Raw genomic sequence first — 15763 nt, forward strand, 5'->3', positions numbered from 1 at the left:
TATTTGAGCACACACACACACACACATGTAGATTCCTTTAAATGTTAAGGGGACGATTAAAAAAGAGAAACTGGATCTGTGAATTCTCACAGAATCACAATTGAATTCATATCTTGCTAATCAGTCAGAATCTTATTAAGCTGGAGTCCCAGTCTCTGTCACCATAATCATATATGTGATGTTTGGCAGACATCCATTTAAAATGTAGACAATGGCATATAAAGAGCCTGGTTTTTATGTCCACTGAAGTTTCTCAGCTTGCACTCTAGTAACGTGTGTGGTCCAGGTAGCTTTGCATAAAAAGTGGTTGTCATTCGCAAGGCTACTTTTACTTTTATACTTTAAGTACATTTCAAAGCCTGTACTTTGTTACTTTTACTTAAGTAAAGAAGTTAAATCAGTACTTCTACTTTTACCAGAGTATTTTTTAACACAAGTATCTGTACTTCTACTTAAGTACGGGAAGTGAGTACTTTTGCCATCTCTGCCCATCGGTAACGCAAACAAAATACAACAATTTAGAAAATGTCATGTTCGATTGATAGCTGATCTCTGTGCAGTGAGAATTGCCACAACAATCAGCTCTGAGCAACAAATATGGAGACAAATTGAATTAGGAGTTAAAAAACAGAATTCAACCCGATAGCCGACCGTTGGCAGAAAAGGCAGTCGGACTGATCAGTCTCCCCGAGTTGGTCAAAAAAGTGCCTCAGAACACACCGAAGTGACGTCAGCGCCTTTCAGTGAATTCTGTCTACTTGAGTTTACACATCTCCGCAGAGTCTCCAGTAGTGGGATAAAACCTAAGTCCAGCGTAGAGAGGCTGAGTGAATATAGCCTGGACTCTGTGGAGGAGAGTCATGGTTTTAGAGACGCTGAAGAAGGACAGAGTACCTGCGCTGTGATCCAGGTACACTCCTATTTTAGAGGACACAGGACCTGAGATGGTGGTGTGTACATTGTTGTAAATAAATGTATACCCTTTTTTGTTGCATTCTAATGCCCAAGATTTGTCATTGTGTCCAAATGCAACGTCACCCGAGCGCCCTGCTCGTCTGTTATTCTCGTATGCGACTGCTACATCAACTTCATACCGTTTCTTCTCCACCTCCCAGTAGCAACGTCCAGTCAGACTCTCCGTACTCAGGACCTGAATCCAGTCACTGAACCTGTCTTCGTGATAAGAACGAGGCTGTACATCTTCCAAAACTATTGCTTTTCTGTTCCCTGCGGTTAATAACAAACCTTTGTTTGCTGTGTTTGGATCCAGTGTGATTTCACGTGAATATTTTAAGAAGTCAGCTCTGGTCTTGGGTTCTGGTTGTGAATTTGACAGTAAACCAAACACTGTATTTCCTGTCAGTGAGAGGTTTGTTCTTTTCTTTCTCAAAAGCTCCTGTAGTTTATCTCTGATTTCTGACACGGCCGCTGTCATGTCCTCAAAGTAGCGCAGAGGACGGATATCGATGCTGGATGTAGATTCACTGAGTGGTGACAGTGAGGAGTAGTTGTGTAGAAACTGGGTGTGATCCTCTGTGTCTGAGAGCTTCTTCATCTCAGCGTCTTTCCTCTTCAGCTCAGTGATCTCCTGCTCCAGCTTCTCCTGAAGCTCTTTGACTCGCCTCTCTTCAGTTTCCTGTTGGAATCTGACCTGCTGCTCCACATCAGAGCTTCTTTTCTCCATGAGACGGATCAACTCAGTGAAGATCTTCCCGCTGTCCTCCACTGCTTTATCAGCAGAGCGATTGATAGCCTCCACCTCCTGTTGAAACAGCTTCACATCTTTCTCTCTGTCCTGGATTCTCTGCTGGATGTTTTGTTGACTCCCCTCAAGCTCTTTCTGCCTCTCAGTCCTTTCTGCTGCAGCTGAGACTGTGTCGTGGCCTTTATGTTCATCCACAGAGCAGAGATAACAGATACACTGCTGATCAGTACGACAGAATATCTTCATCACCTCATCATGATGAGAGCAGATGTTCTCCTGGAGATTCTTCTCCACCAGCTTGTGTTTTTTAAACCCAGGGGAGTCATAATGAGGCTGCAGGTGTAACTCACAGAAAGAGGCCAGGCAGATGAGACAGAACTTGTATGCTTTCAGTTTTCTCCCAGTGCAGACATCACAGGCCACATCTTCAGCTCCAGCATAGCAGTGATCAACAGGAGCAGCTTGGAGTCCAGTCTTCTTCAGTTGCTCCACTAAATCTGATAACATGGTGTTTTTCATCAGGACAGGCCTCGGTGTGAAAGTCTGGCTGCACTCAGGGCATCTGTGGATTCTCCTCCCATCCCAGTTGCGTTTAATACAGTTCATGCAGTAGCTGTGTCCACAGGGAATAGTCACCGGATCCTTCAGTAGATCCAGACAGATTGAACAAGAGAAGCTTTCTCGTTCCAGCTTAACTCCTTGCTGCGCCATTTCACCTCGTGGCAGTGACTGTGTGGTGTTCTCTCAACAGAAGCTACTCTGTGCTCTGACTTAAATCAGAACTATGTCCTTTTGTTCCTGTTGATTTGCTAATCCTCACTGAATAGGACCAATCAGCTCCTGCCCTATCTGCTGTGGTTACACCCATCGTCACACATGCAGCTCAGTGAGGGGGAGGGAACAAGGCAACATGTCCACAGAGTTTGTGTAGCAAGAAGAGGGATGGGTTAAACATTTTTTATTAGAAAGTGTACTTTTCACTGTGTTAATCATTATGCAGTGAAGATTATTAGAAAAATACAATTATATATCTACACGTGGAGTTCTTTCAATTACTTTCATGTTACAACAATGGAAGCTAACACTCCAAAGATTAATAATCGCATTATCAGAAGAGGACATCTTCACATGAATTCAAACACTGTATCTGTTTGTTTCAACAAGCTTTCTTTTAAATATTTAGTGACAAATTGCTTTAGGAGAAAGAAGAAAAGAGAAGGAGCATGTAAAACATTGATTTTTAAAGTTAAAAACCATATAACTAAAAGGTTTTCCAACATTAATCACACTGTAGTTTCCGTGTGCAGATATTGTAGAAAGTCAAGACTTTAAAAACTCCACCAAGAATAATATCAGAGTTTAGCAGAAAAGAAGAGAAGAATATTGATCTTTGTGTTTGATGTTGCATTTTCTCTATCTAAAACACAATCCCCTTTTTGTGCAAAAATGTATCATATGTTTTGGTTTTGTTGCAAATAACTAATGACTAACTATTGACAGTCCAGAACCATTTCCATGGCCTTGGTCTCTGTAGCTGTTGTTCACCATCTGGGTCTGAGCTTTCAACTTGCACACATAACACAAGCTTTTAATGTCAGAACTAGCATTACAAGGTGTGAAAACTAGAGCTGCCACTGGGAGGCGAAAGACTTCCACTGAAATTTCACGAATGTGGAGAAATTACTGGTTTTGAGCTTTTTGGTTTGAGAAAAATAGCACACACACACACACACACACACACACACACACACACACACACACACACACACACACACACACACACACACACACACACACACACACACACACACACACACACACACACACACACACACACACACACACACACACAAACATACACACAAACATACACACACACACACACACACACACAAACATACACACAAACACACACACACACACACACACACACACATACACACACACACACACACACACACACACACACACACACACACACACACACACACACACACACACACACACACACACACACAAACCAACCAACTGTGAAACAGCTGCAAGTACATTTGGGATTCCTTGAAAATCTTTTAAATAAAACCCTTGATTCCCTCCAGTTGAACCAATCCTGGTTGGTAAATTATTACACACTACAAGGTGAATTACTTCCCCCGACAATTAGTACCCAGTGCTTCATTTTAAGGTGGATTCTGATGATTCCATATCTTTAAAGTGGAATTGTTTTAAACAACAACAAAATAAAATGTAATACAAATTAAATAAATAAAACTAAATAATAGGATACAAGTGTTTTTGTGTCACATTCTCTTCAGTTCGGTGCAAAATTTGGATAAAAATATCTGGTAAACTCTAACTCACAGCTAAGCAAGCTAAGGGGACAAGGACAGGTTTACAGAATCAAAGTGCAGGTTTATCAAGGCTGTTAGAGAAGTTTAACGACTGTACTCTGAGGAACTCCAGCAGCAGTTCTCAGCAAACGACTCTGCTTCTGTCTGAAAGGGTCTGAGAGAGATCAACAACTGCAGAAATAAAGCCTCCCACTCCACTAACGACTAGTGCATGGCTAATGACCTGAAGGAGTTTTACTGTTGTTTCAAAAGACAATGGGACATTCCTAAATGTAAATGGTCTTCAGTGATATAGCACTTTTCAAGTCTTAACTGGGGCTAACTAGGCTGCCGTACAAGGTGCCACCTGCTCATCAGATAAACATTCACACACATTCACACACATTCACACGCCGATGTCGCAGCATTGGCAGCAATTCAGGGTTCAGTGTCTTGCCCAGAGACTCTTCGACATGGGACTGCAGGGCCAGGGATCAAAACCACCAACCTTCCGATTGGTTGGCGACCGCTCTACCACCTGAGCCACAGCCGCCAGTATAAGTAACAACTTACTCCATCCAGGGCAGGGACGTTAACAGGCTGTTCAAGAGACAGAACTGTGGCCCTGTTCAGACCTCTTGCTTTTACATGCGTCTGACAGCTCTATGTACGTCTGTTCACACCTGGCATTAGGATGCGTCACCTTTACATGCATCTTAAGTGACTACTTTTGTTCGTATCTCACTTCCCCGCTCTTTGTGCAAATAAACACATAATAATTGACATGGCTCCACTTTAAAGGAGAAAACACTTTGAACTATCAAACCACATTGATAATGGAAGACCGCTCTACCACCTGAGCCACAGCCACCCCAGACATACAGTATTTCCCCCTAGTAGCTGGTAGAGACCAAAACAGAGCTAAAAAAGAGAAAAGACACACACACACACACACACACACACATACACACACACGTATGTTCATCAGGTGGATCCAAACACTACTCCAAATGAATGATCATATCAACTTAAAAGGTGATATGTCAATGTTGTGTGCACAACTTGTTTCTGCTGCCCCCAAGTGGCCAGCAAATAGTTATTGTGCAAATAGATATTATGTATCTATCTATAAATTGCAGGAACGTCTGTCTGTGTGTGTGTGTTATGCGCATCGCTGTGCAATGCGAGAAAATCTCAGCGTTGAACCAGGCAGATACATCAGTTTTCATCAGACTCATCCTGGGTCGGGTTCATTAAGTCGCCAAAATACCCCCGCGAATCAAATCCCCTACTTCACCGCTAACCGTCAAGCCACTAAACCTGTATGACAATGAACACGTCTGCTGAAATGTTAAATTTGTTAACGATCCAACACAAGACAACACCATTCTCTCTCTCTCTCTCTCTCTCTCTCTCTCTCTCTCTCTCTCTCTGCGCACACACACACACGGTCAGGTTCTGGTGGTTGATGAACACAGATATGTGTTGACTAGCGGGCCAGACGCTAATGTCTGATTACTCCACATTGTCATTGTGATATTTTGTGATTACATTCTGAATCTGCAGCGTTCTCTGTCAGGTAAATACAGTAGTACAATGTCTGCCTCTTATGTAGAAGTAGCCTTAACAGTAAGTCAGTAGTAGGCTATACAGTGGAGTTGCATATTAAATGGTTTGGGGTCCTTCCGTAAGTCATTTTGGGGTACAATTTGGTTTTGATGAAGCAGCAATACCACAGGCCAAGCAATCGGCCCGTTCCAAACAGGCACATTTTCAACGGGCACTGCACTAGTATATATCATTAGACAAAAAAAAGACCTGTATCCTCTGTCTGAGTCACTATAGTATGGCAGCTCTGTGCTGTATGAGTTTTCAGTCAGAATTAGTGTTAATAAGACTGAGGGAGAAGGTTACAGCTACTCTCTCATGGCTTCTATTTCTTCTGCTCGACACTGTGCAGGAGCAACAGCCAGATTGTGATGATGATGCGTACTTCTGGATCACCGCCTGACCTAAAAGCTTGCAGACGTTGTTTCATTAAAACTAAGCAGGCGCTGACTCTTCTTCGCGTCACATCTCTCGTCCACTCGGAGCTGCTTTCCAAAAAACCCACTGATGGATTAGATTTCCGTTTAATTGTCGCTGCAGGAGTAGACTCTTTGTTGTATCAGACAGGCTAAACCGACTGTGGCAGTAAAACAGCCTTTGTTTTCCATAAATCCATCAGACACGGTTAATAAAGTCTGCAGAGCCAGTGTAATGTGTAAGACGGATCTGATAACATGTTTCTCTCATAGTTTAGTGAAGCAGAAAAGTTTTCCACAGCTGCTAAACATCCACCGATTGGAAGAAGACCAACTTATTTCCAACTCTTTTCTTTTCCCTTTTTGACTTTGATTCAGGCCACATTTACCATGTAAACCATGTTCCATCCAGATACACTGACAGGAAGCTGTCAACACATTTCCCACCATTCATTTTATTTTACTGCTTTCATCTGCCTTGGACTTTATCAGACAAACCAGATTACAGAGAGGAAAAAAGAAGACCGTATGGGAGCGAGGACGCCTTTTATCTAATGTCACCATTAGATTAAAGGCCTCTTATCTCCATTATACCTAAATGCAGCTACACTGTACATTTAGAATCTTATTAAAGCGTAAAGGGCATTCAAGTCTGTTTTTCTACAGAATGAACATTTAAAAAAGCTGCGTTTAGAAGAGTCACCAGGATCGCTAAAGCTTAAAGCCAAGTCAGTTCATTTATTGAGTACATTTGATCATCAAGTGTTGACAAAGAGCCTTGCTGCTGTATGTTGCACCCGAGATAGAGATGACTTTGTAGTAATGGCAGGAGAGAGATATAAGCAGGTAACATAAGTTGTGCTTCCATTCAATTGTCAAGTGAATTTTTAGCGAACTTTTGAAATGTTGCAAAAGAAATACGAATTAGGTGTGTTTCCTTCAACTGGTTTTGAGCTACAGCATATTTTCATCAGAAGTAGTATGAGTAGAGTTTAAGAGCAAAAGAAGTTGCGGTTGCTAACAAGATAGTCTCACATTGCCAGACCTTCCTCCACAGCGCTGCGGAGGAGGGTCTGGCTAGTCCACACAGCAGTCCGGGACGGGAGAAAAACGTGCTCTGGTTTATTGGCATTTCTTTAAACCAATCCCAATCGTCTTGGGCGGCGCTAAGCGCTTGCATGGAGCCCTGGTGGCGCTGCAAAATAGCCTCCGGAAGGAACTTGTTTTGGTGGAACGTGTACGTTCAAAAGTTGTTTCAGTTAGGCAACAGAAAACTCCGATTGGACAGATAGTCTAGCTAGCTGTCTGGATTTACCCTGCAGAGATCTGAGGAGCAGTTAACCATAGTCCTCACAAATCAGCCGGAGTTCAAAATTCAAACAAAGAAAGCGGTAACGGAAATGCGGCCAAAAAGAAGGACATACGGCGGGATTTCCAATAAGTGGACGGTCGAGGATATAGACTACTAACAAGCATGCGCATGAAGGTGGTCTTTCCCTTTTCCTGCAACATTCATGTATGGGAAAAAGAAAGTATCTTTAAGGATTATGAAACTCACTCACTAACCACACATTTGCCATATCTAATTTAATATATACAGTATATATAAATATATAAAGCCTGGAACAGAAGAAAACACAGAACTTATGGACATTAGTCGGCTCATAGAGTAGATCTCGCAGAGCATCATTTTGCCTAGTGTATGGATGTCCAAGCGTATTTATGTAAACACAATGTCTGTCTGTTTGTCTGTCTCTCTCTCTCTCCAACAGTTCCTGCCCAATCTGTTTATTTTCTATCATTTATTCTGGTCTGAAAGGGCTTGATGTTGAAATGTCAACTTTATATTAGTACCCCATATACCCTGTATTTATCAGATTTCTTGGTGTTGAATTGTACATTTCTTACTTGTATCCTTTATGTACATATTTTGTTTTGTGTTAGCACTAGGAAAGTGTTTATTTAAAACTACTCTGAATAATCCTATAATGGATGGGCATAAGCGAATAAACACTTCAGCCATTCATTCATTCATTCATTATCACTCAGCCCACCATGCGCTATTTGAAGCAAAAAAAAAGATTAACATATCAACAGCTTCACCTGCGGCTGCAGTGTTAAGTGACAGCGAGGAAGCACATGAAAAAGACATTTGGGATCCTGCCTGCACAGCTGACACCTCCTCCCCGCTCTTTAGTTTTCTCATTTACATCTCAGTCAACTCTGGTTATATATTTTCTTTTTTTTTTGTAATCATTTTTATCATGTTTATCATGCGAACAAAAAAGGCTTCATTCTTTTTTTCAATTTTAAATGTAGGCATTTTAATTCTTACCTTGCACGGCAGCTGAAATCTCACAATATCACGAGATCCTGCGATAATATCACACCAAAACCCATGTTGTCAGGCTTTAAAGCTTTAGTGCGTAACTTTTTGATACTAATGAACATCCGTTACATTCAAGCCATCGCCAAATGAGTTGCTACAAAGCTAATTAAGCTCCACACAACTCTCTCTGGATTTCTCAGTATGACTATGTTCAGAAGATTGTGGCGTCCGGTGACTTTGGCACGCAGAAACTCAAGTGAAGATAATTACTTCTTCTGAAGAGTCTGTCATGTTTTTTTAATCCTCCGTGTCCTCCTTGGCTACTAGCAACTGTGTGGAGGAGGGGCAGGGGGGCTGTGCGCGATCACGGAAGGCTTGTATCATGCGGACAGGCCAAAAGTTTTGTTGTCATTACTTAGAATTCCTCATGGGGACCGAAACTACGCACTACAGCTATAGTTTGTGTCTGAACTACCACCTTACCAAACCAATCAGCGTCCGGGGATGAGCCACTGGCAGCTACCAGTTTGGTTGTTTAGGGTTTCAAGGCCAGGACTTTTGGTTCATAACAATGGTGGTGGTCGTGACAGACAAACAGTTCATCCGAGGGCTGAAACTAACGATTATTTTCATTGTCGATTAATCTGTCGATTATTTTCTCGATTAATCGATTAGTTGTTTGGTCTGTAAAATGTCAGAAAATTGTGAAAAATGTGGATCGGTGTTTCCTAAATCCCAAGATGACGTCCTCAAATATCTTGTTTGTCCACATCTCAAACATATTCAGTTTACTGTCACAGAGGAGAGAAGAGACTAGAACATATTCACATTTAACAAGCTGGAATCAGCAAATTCATCCAGTCATCTGCCAGACATTTTTTTTTTTCTTGATCTTTTCCAAACAGTTTCCAATGCCGGCTTCTTAGATGGTTTTGTGTTAAAGGAACACGCCGACTTTGGGAATTTAGCTTATTCACCGTAACCCCCAGAGTAAGACAAGTCGATACATACCCTTCTCATCTCAGTGCGTGCTGTAACGCTGTCCGGCGGCTCCAGCGGCATCAGCCCATCACAGATCCTGCAGGTGAATGGTTCCAGTAATCCTACTGCTCTGAATAAGTGACAAAATAACACCAACATGTTCCTATTTACATGTTGTGATTTATAGAGTCACAGCGTGTACAAAAAACAACGTAACATGAGACACAGCCATCTTCTAACCGTAAACAAACCGGGAACTATATTCTCAGGTGGAAGAATATAGTACTTGGGCGGAGTGATATGCTCGCAGCAAGCCTGTCTGAGAATATAGTTCCCGATTTGTTTACAGTTAGAAGATGGCTGTATTTTGTCACTTTTGTCACAATTCAGAGCAGTGGGCTAGTTGGAACCAGTTACCTGCAGGATCTGTGCTGGGCTAAGCTAATGCTGGAGCCGTCAGACAGCGTTACAGCACGCACGGAGATGAGAAGGGTATGTATCAACTTGTCTTACTCTGGGGGTTACGGTGAATAAGCTAAATTCATAATAAGTCGGCGTGTTCCTTTAACAAATCATCTGTCTCGTCAGATTAATTGAATTCACCCAAAAGCTGTACTTGCAAACTTCAGTGTATTTATAAGGTTTTAACTTATTTATTGTCATTTGCACAAAAATTACAGACAAGCAGTCGTTGGCAATGAAGATGTTAAATCTCTGGCTCCCTGCAAAAATGCTCATTAAATATGTTTAAATCATCAAGTTAAAATGAGAATCAAGAATGATTTAACCCTTGTGTGGTCCTTCTGTGACCCAAAGGACAAAACAAGGATTAATACAGCACCTTAGTGCTTGTTCGTACAGCATTTTAAACTGTGTTTAAATGTGCTCTAGAAACAAACTTTACTTACTTACTTTACAAGAGAGGGTTTAGAGAGCAATTCTCAACAAAATAAACGGAAGTACATAACCCTTGTGTGGTCCTTTGGGTCCCGGTGACCCGAAGGACCACACAAGGGATAAAAGCTTAAATTTGAATGTATTAATGTGCTATTCTGTAAATAGGTGACAAAGCGAGTTGAATTGTTAATGGATGACAGGGATAATCTAATGAGTAATACCTCCTTTATGTTGTGTTTGTTCTACCCTGTTTTTATGTGCATTTATGTCATCTACCTACTGCTCCGGAAAGCACTTAGTGACGGGAAAAGTATACGTTCGCAGTTAGTTAGATCTAATAAAAATGGTAACATTTTCATTTTCATTCTGATAGAGCCGCCCAGAGGAGAGTCACCTTCAGAGTGACAAGTGGATTGTGAAACAGAAAAGGCAAAAGGCCCTTTCATAAACTTTATAGGACACATCTTTCCAAAGAAAACATAATTTCTGGAGGGCTTCCTGCCAGGAGTTACTAATTTGCTGTCAGGCAGCGCTGAGGGAGCGTCGGTAATCATAAAAATAAAAATAATATTAATATGAATAATATTTCATGTGTGACAGCGACAGTGAGTGGTGATGTTATCCTGAGGACATCAGCCAGGCTTGTGTGTGTGTGTGTGTGTGTGTGATCTGAAGACATCTTGACTCTAACACAGACTGACATGAGAAGCCAGCCTGCCTCACTGCTGTTACAACACGGACTTCACGTGTAGCAGTGCAATTCAGATGGTTTATTTTCTATTGAGTGCTTGAAACCGTTTCTATAATCCGTCATCTGACATACTGCTGTACACAAACACCCCTAGAGATAATATGATCACTACACCAGTGGTTAAATACAGAGCTAGAGGATATTCACTCATAGCTTAGCATGAAGACAGGAAGCAGGGGGATAAAGCTCGCCTGGAGATGTGGCCGAAGTCACAGCCTCCTTCATTCATTCACCACTGTATACCATGGTCTGGCCTGGGCAAATACTCGATTCTGATTGGCTGCAGGGTGTCCATTTCAAATGAACGGAAGTACATTTCATAATAATTGCCTGACATTCCACTCGGTTTGTGGTGTCGTTCTCAAAATCCCTTCGGGAAACAACAAACTTCGAGCTGGCAACTACACACTTAATGGTACGTTTTGAAGAAAATTAGGATCGTGCAACAAGGCAGGCATGCTTGGTTTTTTGGGGGGATGATTGTAAAGATGAACAAAGAATATGTTTACGGCATTTACTCTGAAACTGGGACGTTTTGGGTTGATTGGTGGGATTGCTGCGGACGTACACTCGGCGATACACTGATAAGAGCAAAAGACGTTTATGTTTTATGTGTCCAGCTAATTTAAATAGTTAACTTCATTTAATATTTAATGCCGCATTTTCTTTTTTTTTCCCAAAGCGAACAGAGTTTGAGAACGGCAACACACAGAGAGTGGAAAATGAGGGACATCCGTGCGCATGGCAATTATCCTGGAAATGTACTTTCCTTGAACCAGACTATCATCTGAATAACACATTGTATTGTGGGATTGTTTGCAGAATGCACTTTTTTGTGAAGACTCTTTTAGTCATTGATCATTGTCTTGGTATCTTATTTTTTTGAAGAAAACAACTCGTTTTAGTCCGCACGGTCAGTACTCAGGAAAGCCACTATAATCACCCATCCACCCCATTCGCCAATCCTTTCAGTTCGATGCTACAGAGTCCCATTTGCAAGAAAAATCATTTATAAAACCATCCTTCATCACCACACTGAACAGCCATATGTAGACAACATCAAACAGCTTCATTCAGTCTTCTTCTTGCACTGTTTTTGCATTTTGCACATTTGTACGGTCAATGTTTTTACACTGTTTCTATATGTATCTTTGTGTTCTTATATGTATTTTATCTCATTTGAGCCTGCCCTGTCAAAGACAAACTTCTGTCACTCGTGACAGACAAAGTTTTTCTTATCTTATCTCATTTTCTTATAACGTTTGAAGACAAACTCAAGAGAAAAAACAGAACAAAGCTTTTTTCTCTCTGTGATGTCAAATCTTTTGACACTATTTCAAAGTAACCCTGAAATATCATCATATTCACAAACCCATGTCATTTTCAGTGCAGCTGAACCTTTCTGCTTGGATCGTTTGAAATTCTGTTCCGGTTGCAAACAGCAGACATCGTCGAAGAAAAGGACGCGATGTGGCCATTTGTTGTCGGGGGTAAAGTTCAAGAGAAACTCAAAAAGCACAGGAAATAAATTTGACTTTTATTTGAATGGATTCTCTTGAACTTCCTCCGAGGTGGCGAGGTAGAGTGTCGGCTCGGATGATTGACTGATCATCGCAGTTGCAGGTTTTGGCCCGCGATGTCAGATACATGTCTCGGCTTTTGTTGGTTGAGACGGAGTGACAGCTCACCTCCCCCCCCCTGCCCCCCCCCCATCCCCCTCTGGTTGTTATCGTAACAACGAGCTCCACCGCTGACCCCTGAACCCCGCCGACTCCAACACGCCACTGGCCATCACTTTCCCACCACGGGCTGTCAGTCTTTTATCAACCATTCTCCCTCAGTTCGACACACACACACACACACACACACACACACACACACACACACACACACACACACACACACACACACACACACACACCGAGTTCTCTCAGACACAATCTCATCACATTCAAGTGACAGATAGAGGACACATCAGAAAGAGTGAATAAAGGAAAAACTCTGGCGGTAATGCAAAGATGACTTCCTCTGGAGCGTGTCACCAACCATCCAAAAAATATTAGCTGTTACATTAACATTCTTTTATGGCTTAAATCAGGTTCCCTTCTACATCTTTTTAATATATTATATCAATGTACGGAAGAGAATTAGTGCCACATGTGAAAAATGTATTTGAGTTCTGAGATTAAAGTCAGAATTCTGAGAAATTCTGACTTTATTCTCAGAATTCAGACTCTTTTAAATAATTGTATTTCATGTATTCTGAATGTACATGTGCACTTTGAGTTGTTTAACATTCTGTAATTGTTTTATGAGTGTACTGTGTATTGCAACTGTATATTACAGTACATATCAATTACCATGTTCAGCAATTTTTATATATACTGTAATTTTATATGGCATCTAATCAGGGCATCATTGAAAGGGGGGCTTGCTCTCAATTGGCCCTTCCTAAATAAATAAAGGTGATATATAACGGGTTCGTATGATATTGTACCAAAACGTATGCACAACAATTCGAAAGATAATGATATCCTATGGAATTATGACAGCCGGCCGGTCGTGTGACGACTGGTCAAATGGTAGTTAAGTTGAGCAGTGTTTAGAGTTAAATTTAGCCGACAAAAGGGGACTGTAAGCCAGGTACTGAGCACTGCGATGTTACGGTCGTTTCAGCGGCCGTTGCAGTTGAGTTTAGCCGACAAAAGATGAAAGGCGACGACAGCACCAAAATGACTAGAAGAAAGATAGAAAGAAATAAGATTAGAAAAAAAAGTTGAGGTTTGGCTTAAAACATGGTTCCCCTTAAAGGTGCTCTCAGCGATGTTGGGTGACGTCACTTCTTGTTGACATTCGAAGTATTGTCAAACAAAACGGAGGCTAGCTCGCCCCTCCCTCCTCCTCATCGCGTCCCCTCCCCCTCCCTTCTGTGCTTCCTGAATGAATGAATCCCCCAACCCCCACCTCCAAATCCTTCTTGGCGGTTATTGGCTGGAACGCTGTTTGTTATGTTTCGTGGTGCAGGTTGGCGCAGTGTGTTTTTGTTGCCGTTTGCGAAGCCTGGGCTGTCTTCAGAGACCGTGTTTCTTTACAGTGTGTTCAGGGGACAGGCAGCTAGCAGATAGTGAGGAGATGTTTTTTTACAGTGTGTTCAGGGGACAGACAGCTAGTTGATAGCGAGGAGATGTTTTTTACAGTGTGTTCAGGGGACAGGCAGCTAGCAGATAGTGAGGAGATGTTTTTTACAGTGTGTTCAGGGGACAGGCAGCTAGCAGATAGTGAGGAGATGTTTTTTACAGTGTGTTCAGGGGACAGGCAGCTAGCAGATAGTGAGGAGATGTTTTTTACAGTGTGTTCAGGGGACAGGCAGCTAGCAGATAGTGAGGAGATGTTTTTTACAGTGTGTTCAGGGGACAGGCAGCTAGCAGATAGTGAGGAGATGTTTTTTACAGTGTGTTCAGGGGACAGGCAGCTAGCAGATAGTGAGGAGATGTTTGCTGTATGTGACAAAAAATGTTGTAGCCTAAAAAACACGTGACATCACTTAGAGCACCTTTAAGTAGTACTCTCGGGACACGAACATGCGTTTTCTGGGTGAAAAGTCTTGTGTTTTCCTAGCGCTGTGTTCTACCCATCCACCACAACCGTCTTCCTATTGGGACCAGAGAGCTCCAATACAGCAGCAGTCAATGTGCTGCATACAGCAATAAATACATGGAATACCTACAAATTACAGTGCATTACTTCATTCATAGCTGAATGAAACTGCATCACAGCATCATTATACCATGTGAGGTCCAAAGAAGTGTTTCCACTGTTACATTTTTTTTTATTATTCTTGAATAATTCATTTAAAATAAAACAGGTTACTTTTGCACAGCATAAAAAGTACTAAAAAAACAAAACTCTTCTGCAGCTGGCCACACCCGTCATTCTTTCCTTTTTCCTCCTTCTTTTTCACACCTGTCTCACATCAATCTTTAACAAGCACATCATACTATCCTGTGGCCAATCCTGAGCTGTGGTCCAGTCAATCACAGCTGCTGCTCATCACCTTGATTCCCAATCCAACAAACAATGAACAAAACCCAGCAAATCCATGCAGATAATAACTGTTAAATCACGCAACACATCTACCTGTGAAACCACATGCAAATTACACACACTGCTAAAACTCAAACTGGGCCAAAACCAATGTCGGGCTCAAAATGAAAAGCTGCCTAAAGTCACGTTCTGACAATTATATATATACTGTATATTCAGCAATAACAGGACAAAAGAACATAGGGTCCACATTTGATTTAAAGAAGAAAAACCCGATCAAAAGCTGCTTTAGAAACCTGATTACGCCTGCTGGGATACTCCAAAAAACATTGCGTTACTGCTTGCAGATAACACAAAAAGTCGACTGCAGCAGAGAGTGGTAAACTCTTCAGTGTCCAGGTTGCCCAGAAATAGAAGAGGAACAACGTAGAAGAATGCAGAACAATCAGAAACATATCTGCCGCTACCACCTGCCTACGTTGTGGACAGGATGCACCATGACAGATAATGACACCTATCACGTCCTCTCCTCTATCATTGCATCCTGTCAGTTCACATTAGATAGCCAACACAGCAATAGAGCTGCACGGCCTGTGAGAGTGAGTGTGCGCACAGCGTTAATAACACCTAGTGTAACAAGAAGAACAAATTTCACCGGACTACAAATTGCACAATCTTGGTGCATGAGATGCTTTATAACTT

General features: G+C 41.8%; 1 protein-coding gene across 1 annotated transcript; it reads right to left on the reverse strand.

The window, feature by feature from the left end:
* Positions 1-484: 484 nt before the first annotated feature.
* Positions 485-2658, reverse strand: LOC120568072 (E3 ubiquitin/ISG15 ligase TRIM25-like). Its single transcript, XM_039815265.1, has one exon. It carries the CDS (start codon positions 2414-2416, stop codon positions 755-757), a length of 1662 nt encoding a protein of 553 aa, XP_039671199.1. The 5' UTR covers positions 2417-2658; the 3' UTR covers positions 485-754.
* Between the last annotated feature and the right edge of the window lie 13105 nt (positions 2659-15763).

This window comes from Perca fluviatilis, chromosome 11 (assembly GCF_010015445.1).
Source record: "Perca fluviatilis chromosome 11, GENO_Pfluv_1.0, whole genome shotgun sequence".
In the NCBI taxonomy this organism is placed as follows: domain Eukaryota; kingdom Metazoa; phylum Chordata; class Actinopteri; order Perciformes; family Percidae; genus Perca; species Perca fluviatilis.

Excerpts from the sequence above, each read along its gene's own strand:
- LOC120568072 (XM_039815265.1), bottom strand. The coding sequence starts at position 2,416 with ATGGCGCAGCAAGGAGTTAAGCTGGAACGAGAAAGCTTCTCTTGTTCA.